This window comes from Phoenix dactylifera, chromosome 18, assembly GCF_009389715.1.
Source record: "Phoenix dactylifera cultivar Barhee BC4 chromosome 18, palm_55x_up_171113_PBpolish2nd_filt_p, whole genome shotgun sequence".
In the NCBI taxonomy this organism is placed as follows: domain Eukaryota; kingdom Viridiplantae; phylum Streptophyta; class Magnoliopsida; order Arecales; family Arecaceae; genus Phoenix; species Phoenix dactylifera.
In genome coordinates, this window is record NC_052409.1 from 5,626,562 (window position 1) to 5,640,082 (window position 13,521).

Sequence of the window (13,521 nt, forward strand, 5' to 3'; positions counted from 1 at the left end):
GGGATGGCCTTACAGGCTAAGCAGGTGTACAGAGAGGCCAACAGAGTAACGGATTGGATAACTTTTTACGTGGCCAATCACTCCAGAGATACTCTTTGGATGGAGAAGAAACGGTTATCCAGTGCGCTCCGGAACTTGTTGCTTTTTGACTTTTTTGGGTATATTCATACATGCACTGTATGATATATCCGTCCTAGCAGCAAGGAAAAAAAATAAAAAAATTAGATGGTTTGGATATGAAACACAATTTCCAACTAGATTCTGATTAGGTGGGGTAAGATTTGAAGATGTAGTCCAGCTGACGAGGTTTATTAAGATCACCGGATCACTTCAGTATCAGATGCATGGTTCTCCTTGGAAGCGAGGGCAAGAGTTGGGCTGGGCTGGGCCGGAATGTTCATTCGTCGGTCCCACCACGACCACCAGCTCAGCCGACGACCATCCATCAATCCCTCCAAGCATCCGGCGTATCAGCTACATATCTCGAAACAGTAAAACATCACACCGCCCACTCTAAGGTCATCATCAGCTGCCCTAACCCTTCGAACACTGCGGGCCCCACACGCCCAACTGGTCCGTGTCATCCAGACGGCCGTCCTAGCTTCACACCGCTATCACCGCCGTCCAGCCGATCTGCTGATCCCTATGGAAATCATTCGTTTAGGATAAATTGGCCGCCCGGTGAACAATCCGCCCGTTCACCTGATATTTCCCTTCCGATGCCTCGATTCCGATGAGGACCGCCGGCTCTTTCGCCCCCGTCCGAGAGGTCCGAGAGGCCTGGGGCCGGCTCTCGGACGGATGCCTCGCCCGCTTCCCCTGCCTCGCCGATCCGGGTACTCTTCTCTCTTTCAGATTCGTTCTTCTTGGGGTTTTTCTTCGATTCTTGGTTGGATTGCTGAGCTCTTTTCTTTCTTTTTTCTCTCCCTTGTTGTTTTGGTTTATAGCGAGAAGGTCTTCGTTGGGTTTGAAAGTGGCTCTCGTGCTGCTTCACGTGGTTATCGTGGGCGCTTTGTTTCCCCTGGACACTGATTTGGTGCGGAGAACTCGGGAGCATCCTTGGTACTCTTCTCCAATCCATCTTTTTTTATTCTTTTTCTTTTTCGCTATTTATGCCGTTTTTTCTTGCGGATCCTTCTTGAAAAGTTGGTGAATTTAATCATTTTATTTTATTCTGCTACATCATTTGGGAGCTTAAGGTTTTATGGGATTACCTTCTTTTAATTTCTCATTAAAACCTCAACCACGAGATTGTTCTCTTTTGAAATAGTACTTTTAAATTGTTTTGGCTGGATGAACGTCTGCAGTGCCGGTACGGTACCGGGCCGTACCGGTTGCTCGGTAGCATGGGTCGGTACGGGCGTACGGCCCAGCGCTGTGCCGGCCCAGAACTGACACAGTAGAGGTGGGGGAGAGGGAGAACGGGAGAGAGAGAGAGAAAAGGGGAAGAGAGAGAGGGAGAGGAAGGAAGAGAGAGGTCGGGGCCGGCTGGTGGAAGTCGGGGAGCCTCCACATTGAGGAGGCGGAGGCCGGAGAGACGCGAAGGCGGGGTTTCGCCTCCGGTCCCTGTTCCACCTCCGGTTCTCTGTTTTGTTCGAAACATGGGCCCGGAGGTGTCTTTTATTTTTGCTGATTTTAAGTTGAAGTCGGCAAACCCATCAAGTGAAGTCGGCAATGGGTTTGTTAGTTTTAACTTAAAATCTGCAAAAATAAAAAGGCTCCTCCGGGCCCATGTTTTGAATGAAACAAGAGACCGAAGGCAAAGCCCTGCCTCCATGTCTTCCCGGCCTTCATCAGCCAGCCCCCACTCCCTTCCGTCCTCTCTCTCTCTCCCTCCCCCCTCTCTCTCTCTCTTTCTCTTTTTCATTCTCCTTCTCCCTCTCTGGCGATAGGGTCTCGGTTTCGATGACGGAACCATCCTGGTCTGCCATCGGTACGGTTTGGAACACTCCGAACCGGGCGGTTCAGGACGGTTCCGCCAACCATGGGCTGGATTATTATCTGAGCTTAAATTTTTTCAATGATGAGTGGAGCACAACATTTCTCAGGAACTTTGATTTTATAGAACTTTTTAAGATCTATTTTCAGGGATCCAACACATGACTGCCTAGCTATGAGTACATCTTTCGGTTCAATTGGCTTTTTGCCTTTTTGTGAAACTTAGGTATCATCCCTGTTGTTATCTAAGTATCATTTAAAGTTGCGGTAAAAGATAATTACTTGGTGCACGTGAATCTGCATTTTTTTGTGAACTCTATATATACTTGATCATGTAATTCTCATACTCACTTTACTTTTTTTTTATGTGCTCTATGCTTTCCTTGATTTATCCTTTTGATCTGCTTATGTTTTCACCTCATATCTTTCCTGATCATCAGGTACACTGTCATATACTTGGTGCTGTTTTTGGCCACATTGGTTCAATATTTTTTCACATCTAATTCATCTCCAGGGTAATTTCCCGCACGCTTGATAAACTTTTTCCATTGATCTTAGAATTCCATATAAACTCATATGTGGGAACTGAAACATGATATTTCTTATTTGTGATTCACCTCCTTTGTTTGTAAGATATGTCATTGATGCAATGAGGGCTTGGGATGGAACACATGCTGCCTTTACCAATGTAAGGCCATTTCTTCCATTTATTGCAAAGAGAGTAACATATGTACCTATTTTAATTTTAAATTTGATTATCACATAATAATATAAGATCAAAGACATGGTTGACTTCAACTAATTTCTGCTATTTTCTATTGATCAAGCGAAGACAATCTGCACCAAGACATGGAAAATTTGTTTCTTCAACAGATATTAATCAGTCGGGAAAAATTGATTCTCGGATGAATTGGTTGAAGCTAGTGACAGGTCTGTATCTTCCTGGATCATCCAGCAGGTAATCACACCTTTGCTGCATAGATTATGTTAAAACTAGAGTTTTAGTTTATAGCAAATTTACGGTACAGTCTCTCAGTATTATTAATTAGGCATATGTCTGTGCCGTATATATACATTGATATGATTGTTTATGCATACGAGCAGTCATGTGTGCTAGTCACTAGCAAGTGCAATGTGAATTTGAAAGAAAAGAAGCACTGAACATATATTACACACTACTTTAAAATATATTCAGCTATTCTAACTATAAGTAACTATTTTTCAATGTTTCATAGCCTATATGCATGCATTTAAACAACTAAACATAACTAGAATATATCTTTATTCAAGATTTACTTAGACTATAAATTACTTATACAAATGAATTGATACTAAGAGAACTAAAAGCCAATGCAATGTAAACTATGATTTGTAGGAAACAGGAATAAGAATTTTTTATTAAAAAAAAAATTATGTTGTAGAAAAAAGAGGGGTTTCTAATTTCATCAATTTCTTTTACTTTCAATTGTTATAAAGCTATCATGTAATAAACCCTGGAACAATCAACAATGCTACTTCTTCCCTCGCCGCATCAAAGAAATTAAATTACATAGAAAGAACAACTGGTTTACATTTACTATTAAATGATTACAAAACTATCATGTTCTACATACATCTTTAAGGAAATAAACTGATTTCATCTAAAAGGCTACTTTATCTTGTTCTGTTATTACTTTGATCTTATCAATCTACATTAAATACAAAAAAATGAATTAAAGAGAAATCATCTGGATTTTAGCTCTTGTTTTTACCCATCCCGTAGTTCCACTCAAACATGCTACGGATAACTGAATCTAAATAGCACTGAAATTAGAACAAAAGGGCAATGTGTAATATCGATTTCTTCATATTTTTGTTCGTACCTTTTTTCATATACTTCTCTCTATCATTTCAGGAGTTGGACTTGCACTTATTGTCATATTATTCAGGTAACATTTATGCCACCAAATTCTAACATTTAACGCAGATGTTCTTATTCCAACTTGAAACTACATACATATACTTTTCTTGATTTGCAATTTTACTTTCCAATTTTGTATTATTAATTGATTCTATTAAGGATCCATGCTTATCACTAGATAATGGATTGTTAATTATGACCAGTTAGATTATTTGTCCATTATTACACCTTGCACAAATAAACACACAAGTTATGTGTTATACATGTTAGAATTAGATGATTGTTGAATGATGCAATTTTTGTGCAACACTGTAGGTGCTCAAAGTGAGCTGACCAAGGAATCACCTGACACCAGTTGCATACATAAAACCTCAGCATCCAAGCATCATTATATTAGCTATTACTGCCATTCATACTAGTGGACAGCATTTCGTATGGTTCAAGTGTTGTCTTGAGTTGTATGAAAACTAAGTATGTATCAAGGTATTATGAATATATAGATGACTTGTCCAAAGCTACATAATTGTGGCACTGTATAACCTCAGCATTCCCAGTCTTTTCCTAAGACAGTAAGATGGCAAGTTTTCAGAATTTGTTCTCGCAGTGAATGCAACTTTTCAGAGTACATCAGATCTTGCTTCTTTCTACAGAATCACACCTAATCTTTGCCAGATTATACAAGAAGGAAGATACATTATTCTTATCAGACAATTTACTCTTGCGTGAAGGCCAACCTCTATAGCCTTAGTGTGTGTTACCATGCTAACACAGCCATCAATACCTGCCATAAATTTAGTAAAATATCACACGGAAGAGGTCAAAAAATCAGATTATCTTCTATTAAATCTTACTTCTTAAATATTTTCCAATCAGTCTGAATCATTTCAAGGATTTTTGAGATGATTGCTGCTGCTGCTTTCTAGAATATGTATCAAAGCAACTAAGCCCTATAACTAAAGCAACCATAATGATAAAATCACTCACAGCCAAGTTTTCTGCCTCAGCTGCTTCTCTGGTAGTGCCAGTAGATTACATTATTTAACTTCATCTTTTTTTGGTCTACCGTGAAGAACTGTACTTCAAATAATCAAAGGAATGGTCATATAAATTGTTACGTGTGTAACTGGAGTCTGAGTAACTCTGTCCTATAAACATAAATTAGGGCAAAGGCCTTCATGCCCCAGAACTGTATAGTTTATACAAATGATGTTTGAATGTTGCTTTGAGTTCTCGAAATATGGCCATTGTGCTATCATTTTAGCTATTGATTTAAATGATTAATACAAGATCAAACATTTAAGGTCTGATTTCTGCAACTCCTATTGCAGCCTCCTCGTACAAAACATTGCCATGATTGTGACAAATGTGTCCTTCGGTTTGATCATCATTGTGCATGGCTAGGAACATGCATTGGTAAAGGGAATCATTGTCGATTTTGGTAAGTATATATAATAACTGTTGGAAAGCTTTTGCCAAATATATTGGTGTTATTAATTCATAATTGAAATTATATTAGATTTAGACAAGTTGTTGTGGAGTAGCGATCATTTTTTATTTATTATGTACAGTTGTACACTATGGGAAAGGTGAGAAATGGGGATAACAAATCTACTGAGCATCTGTCTTCATCTCTAATCTCTTTCCTTTATGGGCCTATGTAGATCCCTGTCCCATCCTGGCATACTTATAACTGTATTGCATTAGGCTCTACTTGTACTACCAAGGTGATGATGAGAACCTTTGGTATGCACTTGTATTCATATATTGGTTTTAACCTTGGCACATGACTGCAGCATTGCTAGTAACACTTGACTATTACCGTATATTCAATATGGCATACAAATCATGAACGCTTTTGCTTCTCTAAGTCTTACCATCCTTTTTTTGCACTTGTTGAATTTGCTGGAATATGCAATGGGAACTTTTGTAGTGTCATATCCGCACTTTCTTTTTCATTAATAGTATTAAACCTTAAGGCTTTAAAGCTGTTTTAGAAGGAAGAATTATTTTATTTTCTGCAAGAATGATTTCCTGAGCAAGCTTAGAGTAAGGATCTGCTGGAGGAAAAAGAAACACTTGTCCTTCATGCTATTTCTCCTTTGCCTCTCCTTCATCCACCCTATTAGTATGGGTGAAGGAATTCCATAAAAAATGTGAAAAACATTATATTTAGCTTCTTTTTTAAAAACTACATATAATTATATGTTTCTTTTTCTGGTCCCCATTTACAATACCACGACATTCACTTCTTCGCATTCCTAAAGATTCTAGGATTAATACCAATCCAGTGATGTTTTCTTTCTAAGTCCTATGATTATTAGGTGGACTGCCGCAAATTCATCCTCTACCTCGTACCAATAATGAAACATATGTTTTAAATCTTTTCTTATTTATCGGAAGTCAGCTAATAGAATGATTCATGGCGATTTACAGGACATATGGTGTTGAAAAGACAAATATTCATGAATTAGTTTTCTGAGAAATCATGAAAACTTATCGATTTGCTCAGTATAATTTAGGAAGAAATTGGACATTGATAGGCAGTTAAAAATCATTGTCAAACCAGTTATACTATGTATTTTCACTCCATATAAATCTCTTTGATGCCTATGCTTGTCTTTATATCTAGAATATTTTATATTCTTCAAAGACTGTAAATAGACAAACATAATTACTATTTAAGCAATTAGCAGTAGCTTCAATGTAATGATAACTTAGGTTGTGAAACCAGCGTGATGAGGTTCAAGATTAAAAAGTCTGCAACCAAACTATAAGGTCCTCCAGTATTGTTGAAATTTGTAATTCTGCTTCTTGTATCTTTTTGTCCTCTAAAACCAGGATGGATGTTTAGAACCTTATCTCCCATGTTTATGTAGGGCTATTTCTAGAAGCCTTCAGGGACATTTAGGACCTTAGTCCCGATGTTCATGTAAGGCTATATCTTGAAGCCTGCGGGGTGTGTGCCTGTGCATCTGAATTGGGGGGGAAGGGCAGGGGAGGGGGTTTGGGCCATGCCCCCAATCTCTAGTTTCAAGAAAAAAAATCTAAATTACTCTTAAATGAGTTGTTCCAAAATAGCAAATACACAGAATGACTATTCCTAAATAGTAAATATGCAAGCACCGGAGGCGGTTAAGAACATGAATGTATTTCACAAAATATACAAGAAATTTGGCCAAGCATATGATACTTTGTTTACTAGTTCTGACTAAAGACAGTCGTAGAGCCAGCTTGGCTTAAAATATTGATAATGATAGTAGCGATAATGATGCACAATTTCCCAAGATTTTTGATATTGTCTTTGGTTGTTCCAATAAAAATTGTATTTTGATTTATGATCTGATAAAATCATGTTCTAAGAAAAAAGATTTTCTGAAAAGGAGAAAACTAAAGTTAAATGATGCAATTGCATCAAAAATTTATCAATCAAATATTGTAAGAACCTAACGACACAGAGGATAAAAAAGATACAATGATAATTTTTTACAGAATATTAAAAATAACTTGATGAGGAAAACATGTTAATGTTGTTTAAAAATTAAATGCGATGTTAGTCTCCAAAATTTTTACGCACTTTTATTTCCCTCAATCAGACTTTAGCTTATCTTTTCAATTATCTTCAAAGACTTCGATCATTCTATCAGTTGTTAATATGTACTTCTATCATCCTTGTATTGTTCTTGTCTGGAATAATGGGATTGGTGGGGACATGCTAATTATTAATTATACTATTTTTGGGCCTTGTGTTTTAGACATTTTACTTTCCTTTTTTTCTCATGATAAACACCTTTCAGGCATAATTAAGTCCTTGAAACCAATAGAATAGATCTAATATTTTCTTTGTGTTCAAATTAATAATTACAACTGGAACCTTATGAAATATGATAGGCAGCTTGGGTGCTTTTCTTTGATCCAATAAATGAGTCAGGGTAGCCTAGTGTCATAGACTCGTAGCCCAAAAACTTAAGCTGTTGGAAGGAGGACGGGCCTAGGCTAATAAACCCATATGGCACCCCATTTATTTGTTAATATGGGACTGTGACAATCTCCCCCACCCAATCTCGTGATGCTCTTGTCAGTTGTCACGGGTACCCATAGCTTGGATCCTTCTCGACCCGGGTATCCCTCAGCGAGGGGCCTATGTGATTAATAAAGGTTGTGACGCACAATAGGCTTGGCTTTGATACCACTTGTCACGGGCTTGAAGTTTCTTCAAGCACTCATGCGGCACTTAGAAGCTTTGCTTGCCTACAGCCGCATCTAAGTCAGTCTATTCCCTAGCCTCTCAAGAGAGGGAGGAGAGAAGCACATAAAAGAGAAAGAGAGAGCTTAGGAGAATGGAGAGTAGTATTCGACTAGAGAACTCTCACAGCTCTCTGCTTGGGTGGTTTGGCCAGTGAGGCCTCTCTCCATTTTATAGTCATGACCGGCTACAACAAATGGTTAGGATATGTGCAAGTGTCACAATTTGAAGGGTTAGGATCTCTCTAGATTTTTCCATAAGATCCTGGAAAATATCTTGCCTTCCTTTCAAATCAGTAGGCTTCTAGAAAATTCTGCAAGATTAATCTCATTGGGCTCCTTTCAATAGAGAATCGGTGCACCCAATGTTGCATTGAAGGCTCAAGCAGTGATACTAGATGGAAAACTGGCTCATATGCACCATTATCTCATTCTATTTTTATCTTTCTTATTTGTTCTCCTAATTGTGTTTATTATAAAAAAAATTATATCACAGGTGGTACATCTTTGAAGAAACGATTCTGTGTATTTGGACCGGGATATTGTACATCTCCTGTTTGAGGTCAAATGCTATAAAAGCATGGTATTCTCTCTTATGCATTGAGTTTGTTTTCCAAATTGCAAAATATTAAATCATGCTATTGTTATAAAATTGTAAACTTTGCACTTAGTTTTCTTTTTTGCAATGAGGATATAACATATACTATAGCATAAATTGCAACAATTTGTTGCTGTTTGTTATCACTTGAGTTACTGAGCTTCAATATCTGCATGCATATCAGGTGGAAGGAATTTATCATGATAGTCTTGTTTGCTGTATTGGTCTTTTGCTTCATCTTTCTGTTTCTGCTGCTGCTTTTCCATAGGTAAGTTTTGTCAATTCGGTGGTATGATGTTTACCTTTTGTTAGAAATTACTGGTATTAAGATTGTACTTATATTTCCCTTCAGTTTGGATTGCATTTGGGCCACTCTTTTCAGCTTAAACCAGAAATTGATTCAAAGGACATCCAAGGGTTGTTATCCCTGTTTGTTCTGTGAAGAATGCAGTGATTTTTCAAAGGCTTTTAACAGATAACCAACCTGAGTTGTTAAGACTGGATATTCGGTACTTAATAATACAAGGAGACTGATCTCAGTTGTTTCTGATACTTTCTATGTTGCCATGCTGCGATAGTATTTTGTCAATTAAGAAGACATTTAAACAATTCCAAATTAGCCAATACTGCTAAAATATTTCAACAATTTATGCATTTATTATCTACTGTTAATTGATGCTTAAGATTATATGGTGGTGATGTTTAAGACTATATGTGTGGTGAACCCATGAGTTTTTTTGGTTATCGTGATTTCCTCTGCTGGCATAAAATACTAAGATTAATTGCTGGTTAGTTTCTGAAATTCTACTGTTGTTGTTCTTCTGTTAGTGAAAATATCTAAAATTACTGAAAAAGATAATGACACAGTCAGCTAATTAATTTTCTTGGCTGCAGTGTGAAAGATTTACCGTCTCATAGTCTAAGCACTTGTAGGCGCTATTAGCTAGTCATGGAAATTTTTGATGCCCCTATTGGCCTGATTATTTGGGCAGACATCTGATAATGATGGATAGATATACTTCACATCAAGGTTCGCTATCTCAGCACTAGACCCCGTATCAATACCATCCTATTACTGTGTTGGTACGTCCGGTACAGAGGCCGGTTCGGCATATTGAGTATCGGTATGCCCTCCATACTGTGTACGGATTCTGTACCGGTGTGGTATGATACGGTCGGTATGCGCCGGTACGGCAAACTTTGCTTCATGTTGTTTTTGTCTTTGTAGGGCCTGCGTTATCTTTTTAAATTCATTTTTTTTTCTTTCAACTGTAATGTGCCTGCCGTATGGACCCATCTACATGATGTAAAGGTGAAAGTTTTTCGATGGCAACAGAGATAAAGTAACCTGTAAAAATAACACTCAATCTTCAATATAACGTTCAATTGATGAATTCTGATAAAATCGTATTTGAGTAATCAGAACTCCATAGTGAAATATGCTTAATTTTTGCTCAATGCACTCCACTAATATTTACATTTCAAAGACCTGTTAAATGTATTTGCAAAACTTATTAAAAAAGAGAGTTTTTTCATCAAGTTTTGTCCAATTCAAATCAGCTCGAACAAGTTTTCTGTTTTCCAGATGGCTCCAAATAGATCGGCACCTATGATGTCTGTCTCATCCAAGTAACCTGCTCCTTTGCAGAAGACATGTGTAAATACTTTTACTAATTTACTTACTATTGCTTTGTGGAATTGAACCACTTGAATCAGAAACAATGGGATTGCATTCTTAGAGAGCTCGGACCTGTTATACTAACAAATTGCTAAAAATATGCAGTTTGCAGCTCTATACCGTATAAGGATATGCAGAACAATGTAATGTATAATTGTTTACTTTCCAACTGAAAATGATGAACCCCCAGCTGTTTATATGGTTGAATGTGGCTATTATGTGGTGGCACTCTGTTACCTGTGATATATCTGCAGGATTTTGGCTAATAATGTCATTTTTGATTTTTTTTTTTTGTTTTAGAATTTTTTTAGCTTCTATAAAATATGAGGGCTAGGTCTGAATTGTTAGCTTTGCTTCACATACCTTTGCACTTTGGCTTCACAGGAGTCGGTTATACTTGTCGTACCTGTTCTGCTGCCAATATAGTGAACTAAACTTTCATATTAATGGACTCTTTTGATTTTCTTCCGTAGCTATTTGGCTTTGACAAATCAAACTACCTTTGAACTTACGAGAAGGCGTCGGATATCATATTTTAGGTATGAATAGTAGGAATTTCTTATGCTGGTACAAATATCATGATCTCTCTTTTCTGGCATTATGCAAATCATTTGATTCTTGTGATGTCCAGGGGAATTCCTAGAAGCGTTCGCCTATTTAGCAAGGGCATTTGCAGAAATTTATATATGTTTTGCTGTTCATGTGATACCATGTATACTTTGGAAGCCGTTCCGCCAAGAGAAGAATTGGAAGCCAGAGCAAGACCTTACACATGCCTTGACATCATGTCCTGTCGATGTTGCTGATACATCAATTCGCACAACATTTTCTTTGTGAGGGTCTGTAGTAGTTGATTTTTAATAATTTTTAATCCGAAGAATAATTTTTAATATGACACACAGCCCTAGTTAGCATGGTGAGATTATTTTTTCACTGAATCCTTTGACATCTACTGCTACTTCAGTCACCTCATTTTTCTCAAAAGAGTGCTGGTCCCAGGAGCGTAGACTAATCTATGGCCCAGAACCAAGGCTGCTTTCATAGTTGACTTCTATCAATTTCTGAGCTCAAGATGCTTACTTTTCCCTCTTCTTCTCCTAATCATAGGACTGAGATTGGAAGGATGGGGAACAGCTTCAATCAGAAGGTTCCCTTTTCAGTTCCTGATGATCATATTTATGAATAAATATTCTGTCTCTGATTTTTGTGACATTTTACCGAGGCACCTTCCATATAGAACATAGGATCAAATCCATCATGGTTTGATTTTGTGAGAATTTAGAGGCCTTCAATGTGACGGACTTTTTAGATTCTCCCTTTCCGGCTAAAACTGCAGTTCTTTCTCAAAATGTCCTCACAGTTGTGGAAAATTTAATTGCTGCAGGTTTCCTGTGTTGGAAGGGAGAAACACAATGTGCCTTGGTTATCTTTCAGCAACGGAAGGAATTGTTTGAAGTTCTGAGCCCTTGAAAAGGTTTAAACCCTGCTATGCCAAGCTAATCATCAGCCCTTCTGCCTGAGGAAATCAAATAGCCAATCTCATTATCCAAGGTTAAATTTGCAAAGCTTGTAATATAGTTAATGCAGCATTCATGGAGGTAACTTTGGTCAGCTGCGGAATGCATATGTTGCAAACTTTGTACCCCCACTCAAAACCAAGAAGTGTATTAAACACACTAATATCTGGGGGAAAGGTAACATGAGAAGGCAGATTGTATCAATTTACTCATAGATAGGAATTCATGTACAAAAGCTGCGTGCTGTTGCTTTTTCGCAACTTCGTTTTGCCCCCCAGAAATCTTAATTCATGGTATATGAAGGTGAATTTTGGTTGTTTGGAGAGTATCAGGCATTCCAGTGATGCTGGGATTAGCTACTCATTATGTGATGTACATGCCTGTATGTGGTTGGCTGACAGGTGCTGGTGGAAGCTGAGTAGCATGCGGCCCCTTCTTTCATTACGTTGTGATATCCCTCCTCCATACTAGATTGCCAGAGAAAAGCAGTCTTCTAAGCCTCAAGCCCAACAGCCGTATGGCAACTTCATTGTCTTCAATCTTAGATGGCATATGGACGTATTCATCTTTAACAATAACCAATATATATTGGATATTTAAAATATTGCATCTACCGTTGTGTTAGTATGTTCCTTCCGTGTGAGATCTAATATAAATCTAATATGAAACATTATGGTCTTGACAAACAGCTTTGAATCTTAGGGCGTTAGTGTTTCCAAACTTTGCACTTAGTATTATGAGTATTATCATGTTGTTCCTCGTGTGAAACCAGACTACTTGGATAGGTACGCAGAATTCAATCAACATCATACTTATAAATGATAGGTAGTGATCCGATAACCTGAACTGACTGTCAAAAAAAAAAAATCAGGTTCCATTTACTGGGTGGCTTTTCTGAATCTGTAATTCAGTATATAATCTGATAATGATTTACATGCGCAAGCACAGATATATTTGCATAAAATTCGTATATGCCAACATATGTGCTACATTTAACAGCTTATTATAATTATCTTCTACTACTATTGGAATTAGATAGAAACTGTTGAATTTAAAAGAAGAATGGACATAATCTTCTTAAGTGATAACTACATGGATTCATGAAGGATAACATTACAAATATCAACATTCTTGTTTGTAAAGTAATATCAAGACAAGTTTTTGAGATTGTTTTTTGCCAAATACAAAGATAATTATATAAGAATATTGGTTAGAATTGCTTTCACAATCTACTGCAGGATTGCTGAAAGCTTTTCTCGACAAAAGAGAAGTTATGTGATGATTGATCACGGTGGGCTTGGGCCAGAAAAGCGTAGGACGGAACGGAAGGAGTCGGTCCAAGTGCGGTAGGGAAGGCTGAGCGAGGGAAGCCCGGTCGGGTCGGCTCCCTCCGTCTTACCCCCGGCTTCAAGCGGGGCAAAATTCTCCCCACTGCTCATCGGCCGGCCACAGCCAATTTGGCCGGCCACGGAGAGGAAGGAGAGGAAAAAAAAACAAAAAGAATAGAAGGGAGGTTGAGATCTATCATTAAATCGAGAGTTTTGGTGGTATGTTTCTCCATTTTGTTTAATGGTTCTTCTCGCCTGCGGCTGTTCGATCGTCAGCAGGAATAAGATCTCCTCCATCCGGAAGTCGAGGAGAGAGAGAT

The 13,521-nt window shown here is 37.8% G+C and overlaps 1 protein-coding gene across 5 annotated transcripts; it reads left to right on the forward strand.

Annotated features, from left to right (window-relative positions):
- The first annotated feature begins 674 nt into the window (after positions 1–674).
- Positions 675–12,201, forward strand: LOC103722986 (protein S-acyltransferase 10-like). Of its 5 annotated transcripts, XR_003382987.2 has the most exons (13): positions 684–836; positions 948–1,062; positions 2,379–2,453; positions 2,572–2,626; positions 2,766–2,896; positions 3,833–3,866; positions 5,167–5,276; positions 8,577–8,663; positions 8,863–8,946; positions 10,830–10,895; positions 10,988–11,195; positions 11,321–11,503; positions 11,741–12,201. XR_003382987.2 is itself a non-coding variant. In XM_008813759.4 (12 exons), the coding sequence occupies exons 1-11, from the start codon at positions 734–736 to the stop codon at positions 11,160–11,162; spliced, it is 1,035 nt and encodes a 344-aa protein (XP_008811981.1). In that variant the 5' UTR covers positions 684–733; the 3' UTR covers positions 11,163–11,195; positions 11,741–12,201. The 5 variants fall into 5 exon arrangements, 3 of the variants coding, with proteins under 3 accessions (XP_008811981.1, XP_008811997.1, XP_026655992.1); XM_008813759.4 differs by lacking the exon at positions 11,321–11,503; XM_008813775.4 differs by lacking the exon at positions 11,321–11,503 and having other exon boundaries at positions 10,988–11,189.
- Positions 12,202–13,521: the final 1,320 nt, after the last annotated feature.